This window comes from Phyllostomus hastatus, unplaced genomic scaffold (genome assembly GCF_019186645.2).
Source record: "Phyllostomus hastatus isolate PE091 unplaced genomic scaffold, TTU_PhHast_1.1 phas_contig_16, whole genome shotgun sequence".
NCBI classification, from domain to species: domain Eukaryota; kingdom Metazoa; phylum Chordata; class Mammalia; order Chiroptera; family Phyllostomidae; genus Phyllostomus; species Phyllostomus hastatus.
In genome coordinates this window covers 18,355,597-18,371,477 of record NW_025333643.1, presented here as the reverse complement: position 1 = coordinate 18,371,477, position 15,881 = coordinate 18,355,597, and the positions used below count along the sequence as shown (strand labels likewise).

The 15,881-nt window shown below is 37.7% G+C and overlaps 1 protein-coding gene across 3 annotated transcripts in view; it reads right to left on the bottom strand.

Annotated features, from left to right (window-relative positions):
• Positions 1 to 15,881, bottom strand: part of PTPRG (protein tyrosine phosphatase receptor type G) — a 704,882-nt gene that overhangs the window by 510,889 nt on the left and 178,112 nt on the right. For all 3 annotated transcript variants that reach the window (XM_045832024.1, XM_045832025.1, XM_045832026.1), the window contains exon 2: positions 14,208 to 14,312. In XM_045832024.1, coding sequence (XP_045687980.1) covers positions 14,208 to 14,312 — 105 coding nt within the window. The remainder of the gene's footprint in view (positions 1 to 14,207; positions 14,313 to 15,881) is intronic.

Genomic DNA, 15,881 nt, shown 5'->3' with positions numbered 1-15,881 from the left:
TCTGTACAGATGGCAAAGGTGCGAAGATGCTGCAGGGAGGTGCCCTGCCTCAGGACAGCTACCCAAAATGAGAAACTGCCCTCATTATTAAGCTGTGGGTGTCAAGAGGTCTCTTCCAGAAACAAAACATGGTAACTGATACAAAAATAAATCCTTATACTCAAACATGCTCCTGGAAACGACTTCTGAATGAATTGAAGAGAACAGTCCTGGTGATATTGCCAACCAGGAGCACTGTTATCACAAAGGGACGCAAACCTTAAGTGATTCCTTCTGGCGCAGCAGGAACTCAATCAATAGGCCCAGAATGGTGAAACTTCTTTTCACACCCCAGTGGCTGGTGAGAGAAAGGGCATCTTTACACAGAAAGGATGTGATAAGATAGCTCATTAGGAGGTGATGTAAGAATATAAAAGCTACAGGACCTTCAAAAATGTCAAAATCTCTCCCCAAAAGAAGTGTGTAGACTATGTAGCTCACCTCAGTGTGGAGAAAATACCTTCCATTATCACAGCAAGCGCCAGAAGCAGAGACACACTGGAAGTGACTTCTCTCATTTTTGCAGATTCTAGTCAAACAGCCTAGTAGAGGTTCATATTTCATTTTCCTGCTAAAATTTCTCAAATGACCAATCAATTCCAAAAGTACTACTGGCATGCACACTCTACTAAAAGGAAGAACACGGTGCTAACACTTGGAACTAGGGTGAAGGGTGGGACAGAGAAAAATGGGTTCCAGGAGGGAAAGGGGCCAACAACAACTGGGGCAGAGCAACAAAATGATACCATTGGGAGCAGCAAATTTTCATGCAGCTTCAGTAAGGAGCTTGTTTTCCTCCCAGGGAATGGTCTCAAACTGGAAGAACGTGGATCAGCATAAACAGAAAATCTGGATCAAGTAGCTTCCTGGTGCCATGGAAGATCTCAGGGTCAATGAAATCCACTAAGTGGGCCACAGAGCACAATATGTACCCTGAAATACTGCCACTTTTACTCTGTGAGATTTCCTCTGTCAGGGTAAGCAGAGATAATACTTAAAACATTTAACAAATCAGAGGCAATAACCACTAACAATAAATGGTAGAGGATGAGTTAGAGGTCCACTGTTCAATCCTGGGGAGGTCTCAAACTGGGAGGAGTGGCCAGGGAGGTGACCATAGAAGAAATTCAGGGGGCTTGGGCCACTGCATATTTTTAAGATTTATAGTAATCTATAATATACCTGCTTCTGTACGAGGACCAGAACATACAATGAGCCACATTTTGTTTTGTTTTGTTTTTTAATTAGCACATGAAATAATTTCCTTAATTCTTAAGCTATTCAAGGAAATGCTATACGTACCCTTTATGACTTTTCACAGAGCAGACGAAAGACACTGTAGGGCATATGAGAGGCTTCTTGATCCTTCTGAGGTGGTGGTAATAACTCCAAGAGAAGAAAACTTATTTTGCCACATTGGAGTGCCAGCTGAACAACTGCTGAGTTAGTTTTTTTTATTTAAACCAACTCACTTTTTATAAAACCTTAAATATATAATGAACACACTGAAATGGAAAATTAGCATGGCCTGCCAGATATGAAAGTTACCAAGAAACAATGAAAACCATAAGATCAAATTCTAAAATACTCTACCAGCTGAAGTCTCTGCATAAGACCTGTCTCTGCTAAAAAGAAAAACTGGCAAGTGACAAAAGTGTTGCAGACCTAAGAGCACCAAACTGTGAGTGTTTCCTCAATAAAGACCTCAAGAAAAAAATGACTTTCTTATGTTAAAGTCAACTCCTTAAATCAAAGTCACTTTTTATATTACATAAATTCATATTCAATATTACATTCAGGGAAAACAGTTATTATACACTATAGTATTATTAATGAAAAGTAAAATTACTAGAAAACATCTAATAAAGTTTCCAAAGTTACTAGAAAGGATTCTCTAAAGAAGGGAAGGTTCTATGTTATGTACATAAGCTGATTTGTTTTTCAATCTAAACAAGGTCCTAGTTACATGATAGATATAAGGTTTAATATAAATGAAACAGAGGACAGATTAAATTTTAACAGCAAAGAAAATAACCAAGAAGATAGGCCACCCTTAATGCTACTGATCTCAACAGCGTCCTGGGGGATTACCAGCTAAAAGATGAAGGTGAGGCTAATTTCATCACCACTTACACAAGCATTGAAGACTAACATCACCACTTTACTGTCATCAGAATGGAAGAAAACTCAAGGTGGACTGACCACAAGAGAACCCCATAAGATACAGACTTTTGCTCAGGTACAGATTACACTTAACCTTAGGAACTGAGTTCTCCTCTGCGTTTAAACAGAAGAAAAAAATTCAATCTTTAAGCATACATTAGACACTTAATCCAGCTATGTACTGGCAGTACCAAAAGTTCACAATCCAGTGACTTAGTGTCATGCCTTCCCTTGCCTTCCCTTCCCTTGCCTTGCCTTCCCTTGCCTTCCCTTGCCTCTCTTTCTTTACCCTCCCTCCCTTCCTCCCATCCTTCCTTCCTTTTGCATGTGCCAGTCTAGTTCTCCCAACACCATTTATTGAAGACAGTATTTCTAATCCATTTTATGCCTGTGCCCTCTTTGTCAAATATCAATTAACTATAGAGACATGGGTTTATTTCTGGGCTCTCTATTCTGCTCCATTGATCTATGTGTCTGTTCTTAATGCAAGTACCAGATTGTTTTGATTACAGTGGCCTTGTCGTATAGTTTGATACTAGGTATTGTGATAAAAATTTTTATTTTTAAATTACAGTTTACATAGAATATTATAATAGTTTCAGTTGTACAAAATAATGGTTACATGTTTGTATACCTTACGATATGAGCCCCATGATATGTCAAGTACCCATCTGGCATCATAAAAAGTTATTAGGACATTATTATTATTATTATTATTTAAAGATTTTATTTATTTTTTAGAGAGGGGGAAGGGAAGGAAAAAGAGAGGGAGAGAAATATTAATGTGTGGTTGCCCCTCAAGTGCCCCCAGCTGGCGGCCTGGCCTGCAACCTAGGCATGTGCCCTGACTGGGAATCGAACCAGCAATGCTTTGGTTTGCAGGCCTGTGCTCAATCCACTGAGCTACACCAGCCAGGGCTTATTAGGACATTATTGACTGTATTCTATCTCTGTACCTTACATCCTCATGACTCATTTTGTAACTGGCAGCTTGTAGTTTTTAATTCCTGTTCACCATTTTCACCCATCTTTACCTCCACCAACCGGCCTCCATCTGCCAATCATCAGTTTGTTCTCTTTATGAGTTTGTTTCTGTTTTCTTTGTTTATTTATTATGTATTTTTTAGATTCCATATATAAGCTATATCACATGGTATTTGTCTTTCTCTGTCTGACTTATATCCCTTAGCACAATGCCCTCTAGGTTCATTGATGCTGTCACAAGTGGCAGGATTCCATTCTTTTTTATGGCTGCATAATATCCCACTGTTTGTATGTGCATCTTCTTTATTGATGGAGCCTTTATGGAGGGCCCACTTGTAATATCTGTGAAAATGTTAAATGTTGATAGTCTTAGATCCAGCACTTTTGCTTCTGGGAATTTGTTGTTTGGAAACACTTGTGCTTACCTCCAAAGCAGTACTATGTTTGACAGCCTGAATAACCATCACTAGGTGCCTGGGTAATTTATAGTACATCCTCATAAGGGAATGCTTACCAAATATCTACCAAAAGGAAACAGGTTGAGCTATAAGATATATTAAAATAATACTGTTTTATTAATGGTCTCATTAATGGAGGCTATAAACAAAAGTTAATTGTAGTTATCATTGAGAAATTAGAGAGATTGCCTTTTTTCTTTATGTTTTATAATATTCTAAGATCAGATAGTATTATACCTAGAATATTTTAGTTTTGTATACCAATACATTCAAAATACTTTCTAAAATAAGTCCTTTATTTTAGAATGGATAGCTGCATTATATACAATTCCTGCAGTTTTCTTGGTCACAGTTTTGAGGGAAGAGAAAGCCAAAAGGAAAGCAAAAGCTTTTTTTGTTTCTTTAATTTACTGTATCTAATTTTTTTTAGGTAAAACATTTTCACTGGCATTTTAAATTTTATAAAATGCTCATATGAACCATGTAGAAATTAATGAACTGATACCAACTTAGTTTGAAAATGAACATCAAGATTTATTGAACAAAGCAATAAATATTGACCTAGCCAAAGGTAAGGTCAATATTTGCTTTGATATAACATAAATCCTAATATTCAGTAGTTTAGTGGGTCTACAGAAGGCATACAGAGTTATCTATAGATATATATTTTACATATCTGTGATGGATCTAACTCAAATGTTTTTCCCTCCTGGTTATAAATTTGAAAGGATGATGCTCTCTCCTGTGAACTGTCTTTTTGGGCACAGGGGTAGGGGGAGTGTGGATTTGTGGAGGGACATGAATAATTTAAAGGTTCAGAGGGCAAATATACCCAGCTTCATACATGCCTGATAATTGGAGAGCGATTATTTGCATGTGCTGTGTGATTTACTTAAAGGCTATTTGTCTTTCTTTCTAACCTAACAAAATATACTCATTTATTATATCTTATTTGGTTCATAAAACCCACTCTCTTACTGTATAAAACAGGGGAACTTTCTATTTTCCCTTTGGATATTGTTAAGGTATGTTATGTGGATTTTTTTTTTAGCAAACAAAATGTCATTGGTATATATCATGCTGAGTAACACTTTATTGGCCTTTTCCCTTGTTGAAAATACTAAGTTGAACTACTCTTACTGCTTATCTTATCTCTTTTCTTGGTGGGATGGGCCTGGTTGCAGTACTAGCTAAAGGAGCACTAAGTCACTGGATTGTGAACTTTTAGTACTGCCAAAAGGGAAAGGGAAGGGAGAAACTAGACTACCAACTGAGATCACACACCAGAATAAACTCAAATGGGAAAAAGACTTAGGTAATGATACCATGAAAGTACTAGCGGAAAACATAGGCAGTAAAATTTCAGATATCTCACATAGCAATATTTTAGACGATATAACTCCTAGGGCAGGGATGTCAAACTCATTTTCACCGGGGGCCACATCAGCTTTGCTGTTGCCTTCAAAAGGCCAAATGTAATTTCAACTCCTTAACAGTTAAGGAATAGTTACATTTATACAGTCCTAAAATTATTTCAGCCCTTCGAAGGCAACCGCAAGGCTGATGTGGCCCCCCGGTGAAAATGAGTTTGACACCCCTGTCCTAGGGCAAGTAAAATAAAGGAAAACAAAAATAAACAAACGGGACTTCATCAAACTCAAAAGCTCCTGCACAGCTAAAGAAATCATCATCATAATGAAAAGGGAACTCACTGTATGATAGAACATATCTGCCAACAATACATCAGACAAGCATTTGATCTCCAAAACATATAAAGAACTCATATGACTCAACAACAGGATGACAAACAATCCAATTAAAAAATGGGCAAAGGACCTGAATAGACACTTCTCCAAAGAGGACAGAGATGGCCCGTAGACATATGAAAAAATGCTCATCACTAGCCATCAAAGAGATGAAAATTAAAACCACAATGAGATATCACTTTACACCTGTCAAAACCTGTCAAAATGGCTATCATTAATAAATCTACAAAAAACAAGTACTGACGAGGATGTGGAGAAAAGGGTTACTCTAGTGCACTGTTGGTGGGAATGCAGACTGGTATAGCCCCTGTGAAAAACAGTATGGATTTCCTCAAAAAAAATTAAAAATGGAACTACCTTTTGACCCACTGCTGGAAATATACCCCAAGAATCCCAAGCTGCCAATTCTAAAAAATGTATGCATCCCTATGTTCACAACAGCACCATTTACTATAGCCAAGTGCAGAAAACAGCCTAAGTGCCCATCAATAGGTGAGTGGATTAAAAAACTGTGGTGCATTTACAAGATGTAATACTACACAGCAGAAAAAAAAAGAAGAAATTCCTACCTTTTGGGACAGCATGAACAGAACTAGAGAGCATCATGCTAAGTGAAATAAGCCAGTTAGTGAAAGACAAATACAATATCATTTCACTTATAAGAAGAATCTAATGAACAAAATAAACTAATGAGCAAAAGAGAACCAGAGGCATGGAATCATGGAGCAAACTGAAAGCACAAAGAGGGGTGGAAGGTGTTGAGGACTGAAAGAACGTGAAGGGATTAGTCAAAGCATATATGAAGGACCTATGGACATGGACAACAGTGTGGGGGTTGACTATGGAGGTAGGGGGTGGGCTGGCTGGAGGAGTGCAAAGAGGGAAAAACACTGGGACAACTGTAACAGCATAAACAATAAAACATTACAAAATATAAAATAAAAAATTTTAAAGATCAAAAGGGCTCCATCAGCTTACTACCCTCAGAGCCAATTTAAAATTTAAATGCTTTAGCCTTCCATGTATCCATGTTCCAAATGCCTCATCATAGCAACAACTGGAATTGTCATCATCAATATTTATCACTTGATATCAATCGTCACTGAACAATATATCATCTTCCTAATGTTTTGCAAGGGTCACAGGGGCCCTAAGATATGTATTGATGTCTTCTTACAACATACAATAGCATCCATTAACTTTACAAACACTGTGACACCCTCTCGAGAGAGAAGGTGCTAAGGAATGTAGAACTAAGGCAGCAAGGATTAAAATAAAGATTAAAAAAAATATATATCTCTAAGATGTAAAAATAATTCCTCTCAAACAGTTCAGGGAAAAAGAAAACAAAACTCAGCCAAGTACTAAAAAATGTTTAAGGTATCCTAAGCATAAGGCAAAACATTTTTCTCTTTTATACATGAAGTACAGATTACTGTGTGACCATATGTGTTTTTTCTCACTCTATCTGTACTTGCAACCACCAATCGAAATCAAAAAAGAGTACCTATAGGAAAAAACGGTTTGTTCCACAATGCATTCCTACTTGAGAGACTCCTATTCTCAAACATTTAAGTAAAAACAGGGAAATACAAAGGTTAATTACATAAGAAGGTTCTGCTCAAAGAGCACAAATTTTAAAGGGTATAAAAAATGTAAATAAAACACTATACACCACATCTTAATAGGTTCAAGTCTGAATTATTTTTATCTGTATAACCACCCCGCCATTCCTCATTTACTCATTCCTCATTTACCCATTTTAAATTAAGAGCCATGCCACCTCCTGTTGTCTTTGAGATCATTCTAGACGATTCATTTTGCTTTCTCTTCCACGTACTAATGATGATGAATTCCTCTGAGCACTGTCCTTTTCTCTCTCAAATCCTTGATGGTACAACCACATCATTTTTCATCTTAACATCTCCCTCACTGACCAATCTCTAACCTTACAACCAGTGGTCTCACTCAAACATAAAGCTTAGTCCACGCCCACCATGAAACCTTGAACAATTCCCTAGCATCCTTGGAAAGATGTTCTAGGTCACAAATAGAGTACTGTCAGGACACTTCAAGGCCCACCTCCAACACCCTATTATTCCCTCTCTCTACCCTACTAAATGCCCTTAGACCTACTGAGCTGCCTCCAGGTCCCAGGTCACTGACACACCGCTTCATGCCTCAAGGCCCTGCATGCCTTCACAAACACGTGTCCATCTTTAAAGTCTGGGGTCTGGCAGCAGCAACTCTAAGGCTTCTCTGGCCCTTCCCCTTACAGCACAACACCTGGCATGCAGTAAGCAATTAATAAGTATGTTAAATGAATAAGTAAACAACTTCTGTTTATAAACTGTAAATAGATTAATAAGGAATCATAGAGAAGATGAGACTTAAAAATAAAGGGAAGTATGATCAGTTAGGGAGAAAAGGATCAAGCTAAGTATCAAGATGGGAATACCTTTGAGCAGAAGCTTGGAAAGATGAATCTTTAGGCTGATTCCTCCCCAAACAGTGTGGTTCCATCAGATCAGAAGGTCTCTGTTACAAAGGAAATGTCCTGGGAAAATGATTCCCTTAATAGATCTGGGAGAAACAGTAGGAGAAGGGCAAATAATACACCAATATTAACACTAAATTTTGAGGTTCTACAGTGTCTTCCATTCTTGTAATGACAAAAGTGGAGTTGAGGCATGTATATTTTGCTTTGCCCTGTATATAAACATTGTTAAAAATAGGCATGGAGATGTTATTTTAGGAATTTAATTTTATCTTAAGTTCACCAGGAGAGCTCATTACTTAAAAGGATCCAACTGTGAAACCTTTTGTAAATCACCCACTAATTTATCTGAATTTCATGGCAGGATCCCTTTGGTGAGTTCCTAAAAACAGACTATGGCATGAGTTCATTTACCCATCCATCCATTCACCCACTTGAACAATATGCACCAAAGATGCACAAAATAAAATATTCTGGCTCACAGTAGGAAAAACAAAAAATTATAAGCTATGCTAATCCTTATCTTCAAGAACTGTACATTTAGCTGAGGAAATGAGACACATACCTACCTACACACACAACACACATGTGTGTTATAAAACAAGATGCTTATATACATAATGTACTGGGGTGGCATATAATTAAAGGCAAATGCATGATATCTATTCCACTCTAGAGTAGAGGCCAAGAATTATACCTAGTGATTACATAATATTACTGCTAATCCTCAAAGCCATCCTGCAAGGTATGTCCTTTTATCTCCATTTTACAACTGCACAAGTCATCAAACCCCAAGACAATACAAAACGGACAATGCCTATCTCCTCCCGCAATTTCCTGGCCAGGGCCCCAATGCCTCCTAGAATAATCCTACTTGACCTTCACGGAGAGCAACACCAGACACTGCTAACAAGAAATTTTGGTCACTGCATGTCTCAGCTGTGGATTGCTCTAAGCATGTAAACTATCCTCTTGTTCTGACTCAGTGTCTTCCTACACAGAAGGAACAACAAATAAAGATTATTAAAAATGTAAAAAACCAGAAGCCCTGGCTAGCGTAGCTCAGTGGATTGAGTGCAGGCTGCGAACCAAAGGGTTGCAGGTTCAATTCCCAGTCAGGCCACATACCTGGGTTGCAGGCCATGGCCCCGAGCAACCGCACATTGATGTTTCTCTCTCTCTCTCTTTCTCCCTCCCTTCCCTCTCTAAAGATAAATAAATAAAATCTTTTAAAAAATAAAATAAAATAAAACAAAATAAAATAAAAACAGTCTTAGAAGATAATAATAAATAAAACTTTTTAAAAAAATGTAAAAAACCAAATAGAATGCACTAAAAAAGGGATGGGGGAAGAAACCACAGCCTGGTTTTCTCTAAGTCTTTGAGGGGGAGGAGAAAGAACAGATAGCTTTATAAAAATGCTTCAAATTTTTCACTTGAACTTGCTCATTTCCCTTTCCCACAATGATAAACTACCTAGTACATGTTAGTTTTTTCATGAATGGTCATCACCTCAAGTAACACAGAAAAATATATGTATCTTAGTCAAGTAGAATTAACAAAAAAAGAGATTGGTTTAATATTTCCAATGAGATACTCTTATTTGAACTATTGCCCTTTGTTAGCATAATTTTGCATGAAATACATAAAAAGATCTTTCCCCTTTTTGCCCTATCTTGGTATAAGAAAAATAAATCCAAAGATATAAAGCAATCTTGAAATTATATTGCCATTATTATCAGTTAACAATGATATCTTACATTTCTGTTCTGTCTCATATCTCTAATGCTTGATATTTTCCCATTAGACTTAGATATTAAAATTCACCTTTTTTACAGTAGACAAATTAAGAACCAGAGAGATAACCAATCTTCAGATGATAACAACAGGATTAGAACAAGTATCTCCAGGCTCCTCCAGACCTCTGTGCTAAAGCTGTAGGTGTTCACAGTGGCATTGTTTGATACGCCTGAAGCAGTAAAGGTTTTTGGCACTTCAAATATAAAGAGAATATATGCCTTATCCAAGATGATGCAAGTTAGCTAGTATTAAAGCAAAAAGTTGCACTAATATTAATGAACTGCTATTACAATAATATCCTAAAAACAAGCTTAAATACTTACACAACTCTCCTCAAGTGAGTGGGCTGGAATGCCACAGGAATAACCAAATCAGCATCTTTCACCAAACACCACCCACAAGAAGGTAATCTACAACAGGACAGAGTAACACAAGGAACCCCAGAATGGCCAATGCCCACTCATCTCCCTGATCTACCCTTTCAACACCCCACTTGCTCATCCTTGTTCCTCCCAAGTCCTCTCCAAAAGCAGGACCACTGGAATCACTATGAATGCTAACCTGAGCTTGCCAAGGATATTCCAGCACAATGGAAATGCAAGACCCAGGGTGGTGAGGCAGGTACGGGCAGGGGAGCAGGGAGGAGAAATCATAGCCCAAATCTCTGAAAACTTCTGTTTGAGTCAGGCTAACATCTGCTCCAAAACCAGGGCTGTATCAGTGTGAACAGAAAGGCAAGCCTTTTCTGTAATGGGGCCAGATAATAATGTTCTAGATTTTTTTGGTCAAAGGTCTATGTGAACTACTCAACTCTTCAGCTGTAGCATAAAACCAGCCAATGACAATACCCCAAGGAATAGACATGGCTGTGTTCCAATAAAATTTCACTCTCAAAAGTAGGCAGTGGTTTGCAGTTTGTCAATGAACCCCTGAACTTGAGGACAGTTTGCTTAACCCTCATTCCCAAATCCCAAATGGGAAATTCTTGGAAATGATGAATGATAGAATTTAGCTCACTTAGTGGTCATTATTACCTAGTGACCACCCACTGTCAATCACAGCTACCCAGTGAAAATTCCAATAACAACAACGATAGTGTCAAAAAGAGCAAGAGTAATACTAGGTACTTTATGCCAGATATTTGTTAAATTTTCATATGTATTATCTCATTTCATCACCATAACAACTCTATGAGAGAAGTACTATTAACTGTTCCTATTTCAAAGATGGGAACACTGAGGATCCAAGCAATTAAATACCCTCCCAACATCATAAGGATATTAGCATATAAAACTTAGATTTAAGCCATAACCTATTTATATGAATTCAAAACTCATACTCTCACACACCATACCAGCAAAGTATTACCTTAGGAGGAACAAAGACAAATCCATGAACTGGAGGCATGAGATTAAAATCTGAACCATTAAACCAATCATTCAGAATGTTCTGCTTTGTTTTTGCTAAATTTCAAAACGCTTCCCTCTACAAATAAGCCTTTCTTTTGGCAGCCCCACTTTTCAAGCACCATTTATACCTAGAGCTATACCTGCAGCTCATAGTCCAACATCTGTTTTGCTGTGATTTAAAGGTCCCGATTTGATGTGCCAAAAGTAACAAGCAACATTTTTGATAGATGCCAAGTCTTCTGGACCTGAGAACCAATATTCCACCCCTTAGGTGTGAAAGGAAGTAGAAGCTGGCACCGTAAAATATGACTTTAGGGATATTACTTATGTTAACCTGGTTAATTTTAAGAAAACAAAAGAAAAAAAAGTTTGACCTTCCCCCTGCCTTGAAGAATTTAGATAGAGGGCCTGCCCCCAAAAGAGAGATATCACCATAGATACCATAGATGACTGCATTTTAATATGAACCATCCTGTGATGGACATAGAGGAGCCTAGCAAGGCCCATCTAAGCAGAGTACTCCCTGTGTTCCATCCTTCTAAAGCTGCCCAAAAATTTTTGTTTACTAAACATTATTGCTTTTCAGAAGTCCTAGACCCTTACCCCACCTACTTCCTTAGTCCAGAATGACTATTATATCACAGCTTGTGTTACTGTCTTTGGAATTGTTATGCTTATGTGAATTCCCCATGTGCATGTATTAAAACTTGATTTTCTCCTATTAATCTGCTTTATGTCATTTTGATTATTAGTCTAGCCAGAAGAACTTTCTAAGGGCAGGAAGAAATTTTATTTTTCCTCACCCACAGATGTGAAGCAACAGCTAATAATGCAACCATGGTAGAATTTTCCAGAAGAAGTAAAGCATGAGGACTATATATCATTTGATACCTTTCTCATTCTTTTCTTTGCCTTTGACTTTTCTCCATTAAGCTTGGTAAGTGACCTCACTGGTTCTTCTAAATCAGTCCGTATCTTTCTGGGCTAAGGAAGTAGCTAGTCCTCATGTGACTATCCAATCCCAATTCCAGGAAAAAAATCTATTAAAAACCAGGGGTTGCCAAACTATAACCTGTGGACCGTATCCAAATGGCAGCTATTTGAGTATACCCTACAAAATAAGAATAGTTTCTATATTTTTTAATTGTTGAGAGAAAAAAATCAAAAGAAGGTATAATATTTCCTGACATAAAAATTACATAAATTTCAAATTTCAGTGTTCATGAATAAAATTTATGGGAACACAGTCAGTATGTCTAGTAATATATATGTATGACTGCTTTTACACAAAAATGGCCAGTTGTAACAGAGACAGACCATGTGCCCTGCAAAGCCTAAGATGCTCACCATCTGCACCTTTACAGAACAGCATGCCAACTCCTGAGGTTGAAATATCGAACTTTCCATCAATAGAAGATGTTCCCAAACCCAGACACAATGCATTCCAGAATTACAAAATGGAGACTCAGTAAGTCCACTAGACTTAGCGATGCAACAATTACACCATCCCAAAGATCACACGACTATGTTCACTCTTAACTACCGTAAGTAATGAGAAGACCTGAAGCCTTTCATTCCTTCACTGCCACTTTCAACGGGAGATGCTGATGGGATATAACTTCCAATTTCTGACTAACAGCGTAAGTGTTCTAAATTGATGAACTGTAAATAGCAGGCCACTTTTTGCCTCTTCTTAACTGAATTGAAGCCACAGAGTACAAAAAGATAAATTTTCTTTGGTTTTCTTGGCAAGAAGCTATATATATATATGTAATTTTGGCTTTCATCTCCCAATTTCCTTCATTTATCAAAAATGTTGACAAAGAGGCTTTAATTAGATCATTCTAATCACAAGGAACTGAGTGTGATGGAAGACTTCAGAATCACTATCTGTTCTTTGCAAAACAAAACAGATAGGCTACTCTCCCCGTAGGGGCAGGAGATTTATCAATAGACAAAAGGATGCAGAAAGCCAATAGATAAGGTGTAATTAAAGATCAGGCCTATAAATTTTACACTGACATAAATTTAAGAGGATTTGCATGTAGAAATTCAAGATTCAGAACATAAGTATCATATGAAAATAATACCATTCAGCTCTGTATGCAACAACATTGCATAATACATAGATTTATTATTAAGACTACTACTCTGCCTCCAAGCCTTTACATATAAAGAACTTGGGTCATTCAGTGCCAAAGTAATTTCAAGTGGTCTGTCTATCTTCTCAAATATTTCTCCTTAATTAGATACATTTTCCATGTTCTGAGCATCAAAATCTGTTTTAGAAACAGAAGTCACCTATCAAATGTTTGCATGTTGTTAGAGACATAATTTAGAAAGCTCTGTGTATTCGTATAGGACTTCATTTTCTCTTTATAATGTAATAAAATTACTACCAATGTAATATTCAACATGGTTACAATACAGGGTGGGGCAAAAATAGATTTACAGTTTGTATGAAAATAGTACAATAATTAATAACAAATAATACAAAAATAAACTCTGTGTTTCACAGACTCACAACTGTACACCTACTTTTGCCCTGACCTGTAGTGGTCTCTCTCTTTACTGATTCAAAAGCTAAGAGTAAAAATAAAAATGAAAAGAACTACAGAATACCATAGACTAGAGGGCAGAAGTATATTCAACTAAGATCTGGTCTGAAGCTCAAGTTGCATTTCTTAGATTAAAGCGTAATAGATCATTTTGATTTGTGATGCTCTGTAATATTTAGCAGACATTTAGCAGCTCAAAACTAGCCTTATATTTTCTGCTCTCTAAAATCACAGCCACTGGAGAACAACAAAAGAAAAATAGCTACATCTTTTGGAAAATTACAAGTTTGGTACAATAACTCATTAACAAGTAAAGTTCAGAAAATAAATTTAGGGGAAAAACAGGTTGAGAAAACAGGTGGGAAAACAGGTGGGAGAGATAAATTAAGGTTCTGGAATAACCTTGAGGCAAAATACAACTTTTACGGAACTACAAAAGCTTTGAACAGACAGAAATCAAAGTGCGCTTTCCAGTTGAGTTTAATGGGATGTTAACTGGCCCCTGTGATCCTGGTCAGGACAAATCAACTTACCGGAGTAGGCCCAGTAAGGGTCCCCTGAGGCTTTGCGCCTGCGGATCTGAGCTGAACTGCTGCGTCTGTTGTCCTGAAGGGACCCAACGTAGCCTTCTGTCAATGCTGGAAGACAGGGAGAGCCACAGTGAGACAAAGTCATCACCCCACTGGACACAGGAAGGTGTCAAAAGCACACAGCTAAGTGACTTCCCAGACACACAGACCTTGTAATAACTGAATAGAACCTCTTGGTTTTACAGAAAAGCAACTACAGGAGACTCTAGAGAAATTGCCATGGTTAATATTAACATTAATCACAGCTTACAGTGAGTCTTTACTTTGTGCCAAGAAGGGCAATACACTAGACACTTTATGTACGTCATCTTATTTCATCTACAACAGACTACCAGGCAGTAGACACAATGACCCCAATGGTGAGGCCATTCCATATTTAAGCAAACTGGAGTTTAGAGAAATTAACTATAACTCGCTCCAGGTCATATAACTATTAGACCTGTAATGTGCAATTTTGGTTCCAACTACATATATAAGCTCATGTCCTAGGTACAAAGGACCTCTAGCCTTATTTGATATTCAGAGAGCAAGGGTCATTCTCTCTCTTTTACAGATGGAGGAATTAAGGTTCAGAGTCCCAGGTCACAAAGGTAAGTATGCAGCAGGTCAGGCAACCGAACTTACGCACACCTACATCAAAGCCAGGGCTTCTGCCACCCACCCCAAGCACAGTCTGAGGCCTAGGAGACCTCCCATGTTAAGTATCAGACCTCTACCTCCTTTGAAGCCCAAATAGTCAGTCGCCTATTGCACCAGACAATGTGAAATTTAAAACCCTCTGAGGACAGCAGAAAAGAAACATTGCTTAATGATGTATTTTTTGAACACTCAAAATGAATCCAATCTTCTACCCCATTGTGGAGGGTTTCCATCTGCCAGGTACAGTGTTCAAAGCCCTCCCCTCCCATCCTATCACAGACACAAAATTCTTTTGCTGTGAGCCCACACCTGAGTGCACTGATGTTTAAAAAGACAAATAACACAGGTGCCCAGAATGCAAAATGAAATGGAACTGCTCTTCAAACAATACATCCCAGCTGTCTACGTTAACATTTAAATGCACCCCAACAAAACCAAATGTGCTTTTTAAAAGCAGAGAAATGGTTAGGGGGACTGTACAATCAATTAAAGATTAAGATGGCACCAGAGAAACAAAATACTTTTTCTACTCCAAATTAGTCACAGTAATAAGAATAATCTCACCATGATAGCATGAGCTTTGTAGACACTGTGACAGTCATGAGGAAAATTAGGAAACATGTATAACACTTTATGTTTACATGTCAATTGCAAAGAATGGCAAAGACTGGCTTTAAGAGAAGTAATGACTGAACAGAGAACAAAGTCCGTTGACATGAACCCTTCTGAGAAAAGGAGGAATCTTTCACAATACTAAAACACATCTGAAAGGCAAACCTGGTATCACTGCTCATTGGTCCTGAATGACAAAGTCAAAATCTAAGTTGCTATTCACTTTTCAAGAATGATGAAGGTTTAAGTATCGTCCATCCACTCCATCCTAGATTTTGCAGATGAGCCATATAGAACCCCAGGAAGTTGACCATTCTAAGCTTCTAGTAATCAATAATAAAATCTCCTGCCCTAGCTGGGTGGCTA